The sequence below is a fragment of the Balaenoptera ricei genome, chromosome 16, assembly GCF_028023285.1.
Source record: "Balaenoptera ricei isolate mBalRic1 chromosome 16, mBalRic1.hap2, whole genome shotgun sequence".
Taxonomy (NCBI): domain Eukaryota; kingdom Metazoa; phylum Chordata; class Mammalia; order Artiodactyla; family Balaenopteridae; genus Balaenoptera; species Balaenoptera ricei.
This window is the reverse complement of record NC_082654.1, coordinates 9386104-9399849: the sequence shown is the minus strand read 5'-3', so window position 1 is coordinate 9399849 and position 13746 is coordinate 9386104. Positions and strand designations below refer to the sequence as shown.

The 13746-nt window shown below is 51.6% G+C and overlaps 1 protein-coding gene across 1 annotated transcript in view; it reads left to right on the top strand.

Annotated features, from left to right (window-relative positions):
* Positions 1–13503, top strand: part of HTRA1 (HtrA serine peptidase 1) — a 54214-nt gene extending 40711 nt beyond the window's left edge. The window contains exons 4-9 of the mRNA XM_059899227.1: positions 6528–6722; positions 7756–7788; positions 9165–9279; positions 9894–9951; positions 11372–11467; positions 12787–13503. Coding sequence (XP_059755210.1) covers positions 6528–6722; positions 7756–7788; positions 9165–9279; positions 9894–9951; positions 11372–11467; positions 12787–12955 — 666 coding nt within the window. The 3' untranslated portion in view covers positions 12956–13503. The remainder of the gene's footprint in view (positions 1–6527; positions 6723–7755; positions 7789–9164; positions 9280–9893; positions 9952–11371; positions 11468–12786) is intronic.
* The last annotated feature ends 243 nt before the right edge of the window (positions 13504–13746 follow it).

Sequence of the window (13746 nt, the reverse complement as noted above, 5' to 3'; positions counted from 1 at the left end):
TCTAGGCGCGCGGGCTTCAGTAGTTGTGGCTCGTGGGCTCTAGAGCGCAGGCTTCAGTAGTTGTGGCGCATGGGCTTAGTTGCTTTGCGGCATGTGAGATCTTCCCGGACCAGGGCTCGAACCCGTGTCTCCTGCATTGGCAGGCGGATTCTTAACCACTGCGCCACCAGGGAAGTACGTCTGGTGCTTGTTTTGATCTCACCAATTTAACCATTGTCTGCTAATAGGTTTTTTTGTTTGTTTGTTTTGAAATCTACCAGGTCTTCTGGAAAGATCCCTAATTGTCAGAGCTGGGATGACTTTGGACATCACCAGGCTCGACTCCCTTATTTTAGAAGTGATAAAACTGAGACCCAGAGAAGTCTGTCAAGTGGCCCAAGGTCAGAGTGAGTTAATACAGATGTCCTGCTCCCTGGGGCTGTGTGCTCCCAGTCTACACAGAGGCTGAGGTGGTGCTGTGTGTGTGTTTTGTCTGTGTCTTCACTCTGCACCACCCTTTGGGATGCTGGAGGATAAGCCCATAGCAAGTCGTCAGCCAGGGCCCTTATTCAGCACAGGCCTTTTCTTCCCTGTGGGAATCAGCAGTTGTGATGCCCCTTCAGGGGGAGCCCAGGCCACACAGCGAGCCCGTGAAGCAGGCAGCGCCACACAGCCGGGGCTTGTCTGAGGGTAACACCGTGGCCTGGGCCCTCACCCTGAGCACGTGTGGCCTTGGCTTCCTCTGGCTGGCCTCTGCTCTGATTTCCTTCAGCTCCCTGGCCCTGTTGTGTGTCATCTCTGCTCCCGTCTCCTGCCCCTGCCCCGTGGCGAGGTGTGGCACAGAGAGGCTCTTTTTTGGTGGCTGGCTGTGCACCCTGAGCATCTGGGCAGTGAGCACTGGTGAGAACACCCGGGCTCTCGGTACCGCCACCACCAGCTGCAGGACCGTCGGTCCCCTGGTGAGTGGAATGGGCACTATGCCCGTCCCATCTGCCCATGGGACAGCGCACAAGGCATGTAGGGCATGAGAATAAGAGGGAGGTTTGTCTACACCAATGAGGCTCTGCTCGGACCACTTGTGTTTCACGCTGACTGCCCTGGAAATGTGTGACCATTGCTTTCCTTTGAAGCGGACTTCTCCTCTTGCTCCCCACCGCCAAAAAAAAAAAACCCTGCATGAAGGAATATACACTTACAGCTGTTTCCAGACACGTATTAGGATTACCACTGTAAAAGGAACCATTTTTTCCTAAGCTTCGGTGGACTCTGATGGTGGCCCAGCACGCAGCCCTTCTCCTCCCTGCTGGCACAGCCCCGAGTTTGTTTTAGGTCCACTCCTGACCCCCCCCCCCATTCCTAACTCAGGCAAATCCTGAGGGGCTAAGGCAGTCACCAGGGCTACGATCCCCCCCGCCTAAGGGTGGTTGAGGATAACGTTATGACCAGACAGTGGCTGATGACCCACGAGGAAGAATGTGCTGGGCCCTTCTGGATCCTTAGCTCTTCTGAAGAGACACACAAGGGAGAAAAGAGTCTATCACTTCCAGTGGGCATTGCTGCATCTTTATGTCGTGCCTGGAATGATGGTGGCCCTCCTGTGACCATGAGCCCAGGCTGCCGTTGATCAGATGGAAAGAAGGCAGGAGCTTCTTCTTGACGTTGTCCTTGAGCCTTTGAAGTGATCAGCCCTGCCATCACGCCCTTGGGCAGGTGGATGTTTACTCCATTTTGCATTGGGTTTTTTGTTACTTGCAGCTGAAAAAAACAAAAAACAAAAAACAAACCTAATTGATGCACCCAAATCATTTTTAGTGTTGATCTATATTTAGCCTTTATGGAAGATTCTAGGCTGAGCTGCCCTTGGGGAGGGAGATGGATTTTATCTCTTTTTACTGCTGTGTGTTCTGCTGGCTTGTGTGTTTCCCCCCCACCATCAGACAGTAAGCCTGGAGGGCACGGGTGGGTTTCGTTGATCTTTCATGTTCCCTGTGCCAGGCCCGTCCTCAGTGAATGCTTGTTGAGAAAGTTCTCTTTCGTGTAGGCAGCGTTTTGTGGGAGCGGTGATGCCAGGCCTGCTGGTTGTTGTTTGTTTGTTTGTTGGCATCTAAACGAACGGTAAGAGCCTTCTTTAATCATGCTACTCACCAGCCTCTTCCAGGTTTTAGCAGTAAATCTGTCACACAATTAGTATCCTGCCTATGGCTCGTAGTTAGTGGTTTAACTTGGACATGGAATCCACACGCAGGACTCTGACACCCTCGTCTGGGCTGTCTCCATCGACCAGGCTGGCATGGCCGACGACCCGGTTGTTCTCGGGATCCGCGTTCCCTTCCAGCCCCTCTTGTTGACTCTGCTGTGAGGCCGGCATGTAGCACAAGTGAGTCACTTGCGAACTGAGGATGATGTGCCTTTCAACCTGGACGTCCCTTCTTTCCCACTGGCCTCCCAGGCTCCTCCCTCTCGTGAACAAGAGCATGACCTTGAGAACGGGCAGTGTGATGGACTCACTTTGGGACGCCCCTCGTCCTGGAGGGATCGGGACAACGTGAGCTACACGCTCTCCTGGTGGGGCCTGAGAGCTCCTGCTCAGCTCTGATCCGGGGCCTCGGGGTTGAGCTTTTGCCAAGTTCAAGCTCCCCATCCCGGCTTTGCTGTGTACCCGACTTGCATGTCACCTTCCCTCCCCGCCAGTGGTTGGAGAATCTGGAGACAAGGAACAGGAGCCGAACGCCCCATTCTTCCTCCTTCCCACTCTTGCTCCTCCCGGCGGCCAAGTGGAGGATGGATGTCTGCGCCTTTACTTCGTAGGCGTGTTGCGAGGCTCCTGCGAGATGCTGAGATGTGGGCTGTTAGGAGAGGGTCGGGCGTCTCCAAGACGGCCTGTGGCTGGGCTGCTTCACAGGGAGGCTCAGACGGAGTGTCTGCCGCAGGGAGCCTGGAGCCGGCTTTGATGTGGGCGGCCTGGGAACCAGCCTGCGGACAGCAGCGCGGGGTTAAACCAGGAACGGGTGGCCCCAGGGTTTCCCACCCGCAGGTCAAGTCCGAGGCGTGCCTTGGCGCTTCCAGCCGTATCTGCTTTTCATCTCCCCCCGAGTCCCCCGAGCGTGTGTCTAGACAGCTGTGGAATAAAACGCTCAATTGCCGAATAGGAATTTGGCCAGCAGAGGTATAGCTGCGCCGAGCAGACAGGCCCAAGGTGAGGAGGGAGGCTGAGAATGAGCCCCACTTGGATCTGGAGCAGGCCGGAGAGCCTGATGCTTGTGCGGCCCGCTGGCACCTGCGGGAAACAGGAGCCAAATGGCCCCCAAAAGGCATTTTGACCTCATGAAGGGCTGTAAATCTGGCCTGGCCCACATCTCCGCCCCACGTCACTCTCTTGCAAAGATTTCTGCCTACAATTAGAATTCACGTTAACACCTACAAGGAGTGAAGGTCTGGGAGGTGGGAGACCTGTTCTCTCGTTTAGCCAGGCTGCTCGTGAGCTGTGAGGAGTCACTCCCTCTCTGAGCCTCAGTTTCCACATCTGTAAGATGGGAGGAAACATGCTCTAACTGCCAAAGGTGTCATGAAAGTGCTTTGTCACCTGGGAGGTAAAATGTCACCTGTGTCATTCCTTTCACATCAGTCCAAGCTTCATAGTCTAAGAATCCCCCTTGATATGTGTCCACTTGCTTATTTCTGCCTTATGATTGTCCTTTAGAATCTAGGAGATGTTTGAGTGAATAAAAACTTAAACAAGGTGATACTTGGTGTTGCCACTGGTGCAGGTGTGGGTAAATGACCACTCGTGATCTGAATTTCTTCCCCTTGTGTTGAAGTGAGGATTGGTCCTCGGGGAGGCTCCGGGCTCCTATCACTGGTGTCCACTTGTCCAAGCCTTCATGGTCACTACAGTGTGGTGACTTCACGGCGCTGGAGCCAAGCTCATCCGCAGGCTTCTCTGGGCCCCGTTACTGGCCACAGGCCTGTTCCTCCCCAGTGAGTGCAGCCAGCCGAGCGACAGGCCCTGGGTGTTCTCCTTCCCTCCTGGGGGTCTCTCCCCTCCGTCCTCACAGCTTCTGCCCCCCCAAGAGCGTGTGCCTCCTTTTCCCATCCCCTGGGCCTGAGCTCAGACTTGGAAGAGGGGAGTTCCAGGGAGCGCTGTCTTTGGGCCCCTGTGCCTTCTAAACCCCCTGAGACGCAGGGGCCTGGGTCTGGCCCCCTTCCTAGGGGGTGGAGGTGGAGGAGCAGGGGTGGGGGATGAGCAAATGCTAATTAAGACCTCCGCAGTGAGTCCTGCCCTGTAACTTTCTGATGTGGTTCTCGGATTGTGGCTGAGCTGATGTGGGCTGGGCCCGCCTTTCTGTGTTTGAACTTGAACTCTTGCCTTGAAGCTGGTGAAAAGCAACTGTAATCTGGGGCAGCCTGGCAAACCCAGCCCAGGAGCCTTCGCCACTGTGTCCCCTTGCCCACCCCCCAAGCCCAGCCCTGAAAGCAGTCCCTGGGCCCTGAAGCAGTGGTAGTGTCCCTGGTGGGCCTCCCCCAGAGTGGCCATCACGGGCCCTGACTCCTGCCCACCCACCCGCTGTGGCTACTGGATGAAGTCATTCCTGGCAGGGGCGGCTGGCACGGGTCCAGGGTAAACAGGCCATGCTGAGCTCGTTGGCGTGCTTCTGGATGAGCTCGGGGAGTGGGGACTGCAGGCTGCCCCCTCCAGAGCAGTACCACACACGCCAGCCTCAGGCGACCACAAGGGCAAAGTGTCACTGTCAGGGCAGGCCTGTGCCACCAGCCTCCTCCTAGGTGGAGGGCTAGGTGACACAGGCTACTTTGCGGGAGTTTCGTTGGTGGGGTTTCCCGCACTGAGTCTGCACAGACCCTGATATTAATAACAATAACCAACACATCTGATGCTTACGTGTCCCAATTATATGATGCTTAACTGAGCCAGGTGCTCTTCAAAGAGCCGTTCAGGTCTCAAGTCGCTTAATTCTCACAACACACCAATGAGATAAGTGTGCTGCGTTATTCCCATTTTCCAGATGAGAACACTGAGGACCAGAGTGGCTGTAAGCTCGGACCAGGATCTAATCAGGCCGCCTGGTCCCAGGTCTGTGCTCTTCACTGTGGTGCTCTTCTAGGCTTCTCAGTACCTGTGATCTGAGGGGCATCCTTTCTCATGCAGCCCCTTAAAGTTTTAGGTCTTGGATCCCTTCTTCAATATCCCTTCTTCCTCCTTGAGTTTTCTGACCCAGCTTGTTCCTGACCAGCATCTTCCTTATTTGGGGTCAGAGGGGGTTCTTTGTGACTCAGTACCTTGTGGTGGATGAGAGTCTGGGTTCGGGGTTGCACTTTTAAATCCCTGGCCGGTCTCAAGTCACCCAGTTGCTTGGAGTCTCAGTTTCTTCATCTGTTAAATGGGCCCAGTGATCTCCCCATCTCATCAGCTGGTGTCTGCTTCATCCCTGGCGAAGGAAGTGCTAAGTAACCGCTGGTTTCCACCCCCTGCGCCCTCCCAGCCTCCTCTCCTCTTTCCTTCTTTTTCGAGGTGGACGAACATGAGGGCTCTTACCTCGCAATTAGCACTGGGCCTGGGCCAGCTCTTTGCCTTCTGGGCTGGTCCACACTGTTCAGAGCAGCTGCTCATTTTGTCTCAGGAAACAAAGGAGAAAGGAACTCGGCGGTTTGCCTGGCTCCAGGGAGAAACGGAGGGAAGAGAGCTTAGAGCCTTCTCAGACGGAAGCCCAGCTCCCAGCCCTAGTGACGAGAGCTGGCTTTATTTTGTCCAGTTTGGGTTTGAAGAGTAGTCTGGGGCTTCTGACTCTGCCTGGCCTTCACAGGGCATTGGGGATCAACCAGGCTTTGTTGGGTTTATCAGCCCGCCAGGGACGGGAGCAGAGGGGTTGATGGAAGGCCTTTCCGGGCAAGGAGAGAGCCCAGCTTTTGGGTCTTGGCGTCTCGGGGCCCTGGATGCCTTGTTGCCCCCAGCCCCACCCCTGCCCCTCCCCAGGATTGCATGTGCTTAGCACAGAGATGCACCGGACGGAGTCAGGGCAGCTGCAAGCCCACAGAGCTCCTGATTCTTCAGAACCCAGGAGGGATGTGCCTGTGATAAGTGGGGGCAGATCCACCCTTTCCCCTCCCCCCAGGGGTGTGGGCTCTGGATCCTTCCCTGTGGCTCTCTAAGAGTGCTGCAGTCAGGCTTGCCCCCAGTCCTAAACTTGTCCCCCTCTGTCTCCTGGCCTCCGGCTTTCAGAGCAAGTCTGTGCTGATAGCTTCAAGATGTGCTGAGACCCTGAGTTGGCCTCCAGTATCCGTCCCACGTCTTCCTTGGCGTGTGGCAGCGGCAGTGCGCACTTGACTTGCAGCAGCTTACGAGGAGGCACTGATTCTCTTGGGTGGGAGGGAAGATGGTCCTCAGCCGGGAAGGGATGCTAGGTCTGACCTCGGTTTCCTGCAAGGCCTGGTGAGTATGAGCGGTGTCTCTTGCTTGGCATTCCACGACATCTGTGCATTTATCCATTCTGTTCACTTAACCACATGCAGCAGCGCCAACCTTGTGTTTCCAGGGGAAACTGCCCGTGCTACTGCTCGGCCGCTCCTCAGAGCTGCGGCCCGGGGAGTTCGTGGTGGCCATCGGAAGCCCGTTTTCCCTTCAAAACACTGTCACCACGGGGATCGTCAGCACCACCCAGCGAGGCGGCAAGGAGCTGGGGCTCCGGAACTCGGACATGGACTACATCCAGACAGACGCCATCATCAACGTGAGCCCTCTCCGCTGCAGGGTCGGGTGGGGTTTTGGAGAGCTGGGCTGGGCTTAGGAACCAGGGCTGGAGTCAGGATCCTCAAGGTGCTTTCAAGGAGCCCCTAAAGCAGGTGAGGCAGAGGGCTGGTCCTCAGCCTGTTGGCAATCTCCGGGGACTCCTGTGACGGGAACTTGAGATTTGCCAAAGTTTGCAGCCCGGAGGAGCTCTCCATGCCCCCTGCCGCCCTGCCCCAGGGTCAGCCATCCCTGGCTGGAGCTGCTTGTTCAGCTTTGTGGCAGGAGGGGTGCTCACCTCAGCACAGGCTCTGTAGCCCCCAGAGGAGTTTGCGTTGCCTTGTGGGGGGGGGGGGGACGCAGTCTGTGCATCAGGCCGATCCATTCGATGTCTAATGAGGTCAAGGATTATCACACACAATCTCATCAATGGAATCTTTTTTAAGTCACATTTTTCCACTTCAGCTGTTTCCCTATAGGATTAACGTTTCTAAAAAGCATTTTCCCCTACATCTATCTAATAAATAAGAAACACAGCGTGTTTTGTGCACTTGCTGCCTCTGGTAGGCTTTATTCCCAAACTTTCTTGTGATCTTCATGAAGTAATGGAAATAGAGCAAACCATGTGGATTTCCAGACCAAGCAGCAAAGTAGGGGTCACATAGATGTAGGGGGGGGGCGGCTTTGAAGATTTGAAATACTGTGATACTGGAGCAAGTGGGCAGCCAGCCTATTGCCAAGACAAGGAAGATGTGTTGGGTGTTTTGGGAATTTGTAGTTGGCCTCTGGGATTCAGAGCAAAAAAAAAAAAATCTATCCATCTACCTATCTATCTATATCTATATATATATCCCATTTATGGCACATCTAAAACTTTCTGAAAATTGTTTAAGGTCCTTTTTTTCCCAGAAAAATATTAGGTAGACAGGAAAAAAACTCTGGCAAGAACTTGCACTCAGGGACCTGCCAGGCAGGGAAGTAGATTGGACCATGTAATGACATAAACTCATAACCTTTTAATTTTTGCTTAATTTCAGTATGGAAACTCCGGAGGCCCATTAGTAAACCTGGTAAGGCCTTTTAAAAATCTGTGTACATGTCTTTTTTTTCCTTTTGGTTTCTTTTCAGACATGAACTTGCCAAAGCACATTATCTAATTCTTTTAAAGTGAAATCTGTGACTGTACTGTACCTTGCAAATTACTCTTCTTATCTTTTCTGGAAAGAGTAAAGCATGATGGGAGTTTGGATTGGAACTGCAATGCCAGCAGACATGCTTATGTTTCAAAGTTACAAGTAAAGGGCATTGGAATTCAGGTCCAATCCAGGAGTGGTTAAAGGAGTGGGTCTTTATTTTGAAGGTGTCAACAGTTCTGGCCTGTCCCTACGCTGCCTAAGGAGCTGGCGTGGCTCATCCACAAGGTTTGTCTTGGCCAGGGGCCCTCCTCTAAGACCAGACTGGAATGAGGAGTTACCCCACTCACAAAGATGTCACCTAAGTTTATATTTTATTTAAGCAACAAAGGGAAGCCTTAGAATCAGACAGTCAGAGCCAAGGTGCAGCTCAGGGTCACCCATCCCAACTCTCATTTACAGGTGATGAAATCGAGGCCTTGTTTAGCAAAGCACAGGATGGCAGTGCCTTCTTGATGGTCCCTCTGAGTCGGGGACTGAATTCTCAGCGCTACGGGAAATGTACAAGAAGTGACTTAAACTCTCCTGGCAGTTTTCCCTTCTAAGTCCGAGTTGAACGACCCTTTAACGATAGTGTTCAGAATAATGGTTGGATGGTGTGAGGCAAGACCGTTATACCAGGATTGTTTCCTATGGTGTGGCGTTCACTGAACTGTGAATTTATCTTGAATTGAAGCACACCCTGTAGACTGGCTTTCTCCATGACTTAAAGCTAGTCTGTGACAAGCAGAGGCAGTGAGATGCAATTGTGAGCCCTCTGCCTCCCCCGAGTGCCCCTGAGTCTGCTCGGAGGTGAGGCTTTGTTTTCCTGATGATGAAGTCTGTCCGCCCTAAGCGCTAAGGTTGTTTCTCCCTGACGTCAGCAGAGGAATCTTAAGATCACTGGAAATGGGGGAAGCAGGAAGGTGTGGACAGCCATCTAAAGGACTCCAGGGCTTTTGGAAACGTATTCCATGCCAAAGGAGCAAATGTGCATTTTGAAACTGTCTGTTGCTGTGCTTTCGGCGTGGTGATCACTCAGCTCTGAGTCGAGTGGGTGTTGATTCTTCCGTTGCTGAGATTGGCTTACGCTGCCCAAGTCAGGCCTCTCCCTCTATGACCCAGGAGCCCCCTTCCTCCAGCTCCCCCCACCTCACACATTTCTCTGAAGAAGCTCCAAGGCTCCTTTCTTGCAAATTCTCCACTCTCTATCGGTGCATATCTTCAGGTGAACCTTCATGGATTCAGTAAGCTGTTTCCATCTTGCTTTTCAGGATGGTGAAGTGATTGGAATTAACACACTGAAAGTGACAGCTGGTATCTCCTTTGCAATTCCATCTGATAAGATTAAAAAGTTCCTAACGGAATCCCACGACCGACAAGCCAAAGGTAGAGCAAGGCCCAGGCAGCCCTCGGGAGATTTAGGCCTGGGGTGCCCCGGGGGGACTTGGGTCAGGGAAAACGACACCCTGAAGGTCAGAGGGGAATGGAATGCATGCTATTAAGCCCGTGGTATTAGGTCATAGGTGTTGGACTATTTTCGACCTATGATCATGAATGTGTCATATGGTTCAATCTGTTATGTACCAGGCATGATCCTGGGTGATTTCTGTACATCATTTCACTTCATTATTCATTATGTCATTTAATTCCTTTGCTTGATCAGGTGGGAATTATTAGTCCCATCTTACTGATGAGAAAACTGAGATTCCTGGAGCTCATTCATTCCACAAATGTTTATTGATCCTTCTGCTCGAGTCAGGCTGGGGGTTTGAGGCTCAACAAGGTCCCTTGCAGGGGTGATAAGAAGGTGATACCTTCTACCTGGGGAAGAGAGGAGGCAGGTAGGGTCCCAATCAGGATTTGAACCACAAGCCGAGCGCATCCCCCTATGGTCCTGACTCTACACGGCAAACTGGGGGATTGAACCCCATGGCTCGTGGTGTACCCGGCACAGCCGCCAACTGGGCTGACCTTCTGTTGTCCTTTTGTTGTCACACCAGGCAAAGCCATCACCAAGAAGAAGTATATTGGCATCCGAATGATGTCACTGACATCCAGGTGGGTAACAGAATGTCTGTGTCTGTCTGTGTCTTAAATTTAAAACAAACCTGAACTTCAGAAGACTCTCACTGGCACCCCTAAAAGGGAAACCTTACTCTGCTTCAAGACAGCTCAGTTTCTGGTTAAAGTTAAGTAACATTAGGAAAGAGAGGAGGGCCATTAGCCTTGGCCTCTTGTTTTATCCTTCATGTTTGTTTCTGGGTTCTGAGCAGGTCCTTCCTTCTGGAAGATACCACTCTTCTTTGAAAGCAGGCCTGAAGAGCCAGGGTGTTCGTCACTCCCCCATGCCTTCCTTTCACCACTTGCTCTGCTGAAACTCACATTCCAGGAATGCCCCAAACACCTCCCTCAGCCCCAGAGCGCCCTGCCTTTCCTTAGCTCTGCCGCCTGTGGCCTGAGGCTCCTGGAATGCCAGTCAGGCCCAGCATGACTGATGGGCTTGTTTTTCCCGAGCTGGTGGACGTTGTGGTATGTGGCTGCCAGACTCATAACATACTGGTATTTTAACCTTGATGAAAAAATATGGTGTAATCGTAGGAGTCCTGGTACCTAATGGCTTGGTTGAAACTCTTGTAGGTAAAGTTGGCAAAGAGCAGAACATATTGATATAAATATTAATATATTAATTATTGTAGTTAATTAGCTATTAATTGTGAACACACGACTATAGTTTAGACACATGTAATAAATGGTGGTACCTTTCTCAGCTGGCTTGCCAAGACTAAAATGTGCATCAGGTCTTGTTTGGGAACTCTGAGAGATGAAGGTGTAAGGAAGGAATATGGGCCCTGGGGTCCAGCTTCCTGGGTTCTTGTCCCAGCTCTACTGTTTTCCTGGTTTGTGACCTTGGGATGACTTGACCCCTGAGTGCCTCAATTTCCTCCTGTCCGGAATGAGGATAGCTGTGCAGGCATGTTGGTATGTGGTGAGGACTGAGTGAATTCATGCGTATCAAAGCTTGGATGAATGGGTGGTGGCAGTGGTCACTAGCCACGGCGACCCCGCCCACTCTTTATCACGTGCTTGGCACTGGGCCAGGTGCTGGACCTAGATGGTCTCATCGGGTCCTCACGACAACCCCATGTCGTTATCCCTGTTTTACAGGTGAGAAAACTAAGGCGCAGAGAGGTTAAGCAACTGCCCAAGATCACACAGTCAGGAAGCTGCAGAGCTGGGGCTCGAAGGCAGGCCAACCACTATATTGTACTGACTCCTTAAGTGATAGCTACTATCAGTTAATAATAATAATGATAAAACACTTCCCTTGCTGTTATCCAGTAACTCTAGGAAAGAGGCAATTTGAAGCAGAATCAAAACCCCTGGAGGAATTTTACGTTAGAATCAGGGAAGGCGGGGAAGCCGGGCAGGAGCCCCGTTGTTACTTAACATTAATACAGGTGCTGTTTGTCCTGAGCAGCAAGGCCAAAGAGCTGAAGGATCGCCACCGAGACTTCCCAGATGTGCTTTCAGGAGCGTATATTATCGAAGTAATTCCTGATACCCCCGCAGAAGCGTGAGTTAGAATGATTTTCCCTTTTCCTAATATCCTTGTGTTTCCTGAAGGTAGGGGGCAGGGGGCAGGGGGCTGTTCTTTTCATATCAGCTCAGGTGATTGTGAGAATCCTTGACAAAATGGTCGGACATCCTTGGTCCATCCTGCCAGTCAGGACTTCCAACCCGGTTCATCTCAGGACTCATCAGCAAAAGGTTGCTTCCGATCTTCAGAAGTCCTCTTGAGGAGGGGTATCAGATGGAAAGAGTGATATCGGACTTGTTATGAGTCTCCAGAACAGGCCTGGCTGGGGAAAGGGGCTTGAAGGAGCAATGTCCCGGAGACCTCAAGCAGTGGTCCTGTCCTAGGCTGCTGGATGCATCTCCTCCTGAAGCCTTTGCTAATTATGTCTGTTATCAATCAGGCCGTACTTATCCACACCTCTAGAAAAATAACCCAGGGAACGTCAAAATAACATGAAAAGAAGTAGGTCAACTAACAATCAGGGTCTGTTACCTGTATCGACGAAATATCCAGAGAGAGGTGCTAGACCAGGGAGGGGCCAGCAAACTGTTTCCTGGGGACCAGATCTGGAAGAATAGATTTTTGCATTTTTAAGTGGTTGAAAAAATTTAAATGAGAACAGTATTTTAGGACACATGAAAGTGATGTGAAATTCAAATTTCAGTGTTATGTAAATGAAGTTTTACTGGGTCCCGGCCATGCCCAATAGATTATACATTGTCTATGGTGGCTTTTGGACTACCACGGCAGAGTTGAGTTGTTGTGATGGAGACCATCTGGCCTGCAAAGCCTAAAATATTTCCTATCTGGCCACGTACAGAAAAAGTGTGCTGACTCCTGTGCTAGACCGATAAGAACCATAACCGCTTGTTGGACACTGTCATACCGAAGAGCTACAGCTCCAGCAAGAGCACAAAGCACGTGTCTCACAGTAGAGCCATCAACTCATCCCCGTAGGAGCTGCTCTCTGAGTTGTAACACCCATTACAAGCAAGTTGGCCATGGTCCTGGTACATGGTAGATGGTACATCCTCATCTCCTTTGGGGTCCATCTATGATAAGATCATACAAGTGCTGGTAGGCATTTCTACAATGGACATGATTGATGATGTGGCCTAAAAACCTCAAAAGGAAATAATGCAACCCATTGGTTGTTTAAGCCAGTCTCACATAAGTTAACTATTACCCCACCCTGTTTTGCTCTGGGCTTTTAGGTCCTAAACTGTGCCTCTGTCGATGTAAAGTCGATCACCTTTCGTGGCAGTTAGACCAGGAGGAATGGAAACATTACAATAGCATTTCCCTTTGTGTTGCAGTGGTGGGCTCAAGGAAAATGATGTCATCATTAGCATCAATGGACAGTCGGTGGTCTCCGCCAATGACGTCAGCGACGTCATTAAGAAGGAAAGCACCCTGAACATGGTTGTCCGCAGGGGCAATGAAGACATTATGATCACCGTGATTCCCGAAGAAATCGACCCGTAGGCAGAGGCATGAGCTGGACTTCATGTTTCCCTCAAAGACTCTCCAGTGGACGATGCATGATGACTCTGGGCTGGTGGCACTGGATGCCCAAGACTCTTGACCGCCATGTTGCTTGTTCAGCAGAAACACTGGCCAGCAGAATCCCTCTTGATAGGTCGTAGGCAAAGCCAGTGTAACGTTGCAAACCCGCAGGCAGAAGCTCGCCCTTCTGTATCGTATGTACGCTGAGCGCTTTTTCTTGCCAGCTTGGACTGCCCCTGCTCGGACAGTCAACGTTTGTCTCCTTCTTTAACCGAGTCATCATCTTAGTCCCGCTAAGGCTGTTGCTATAACGTGTAGGTAAGAGGAAGGTCCCATGGGAGCCAGGATGGTACCAGGCGTGTTTATGCTTTCCTCCGAGTCAGCATCCAGAGGAGGGAGATGCCGAGACCACGGGAGGGTGAACACTGGCTTCCAAAATGGCCAAAGTTGCCTCTTTTAGGAATCTCTTCAGAACTTGGAGCACAGTGTCTTGGAGTGTGAGCTATTAAAATACTTCTCATACTTTGCTTTCTGGCGTCCTTCTTTGCGGGGAACGGCTGGCTGGAGTCTCTTTGAATTGATTATAATGTCAACGGCCTGCTCATTACACGGTGTTGTCCGTGCGGGTTGAGCTTGAGGTCGCACCAGTTATTTCAAAATCATCCCGGGGGTTTACCAGTGCTGAGAACACCGTGCCTTGCCACCCTGGCTTCATGAAAGAGGCCTGAGGTCAGTTGCCCTCGAACCTGGAGCTTTTCAAACTAAAGAGA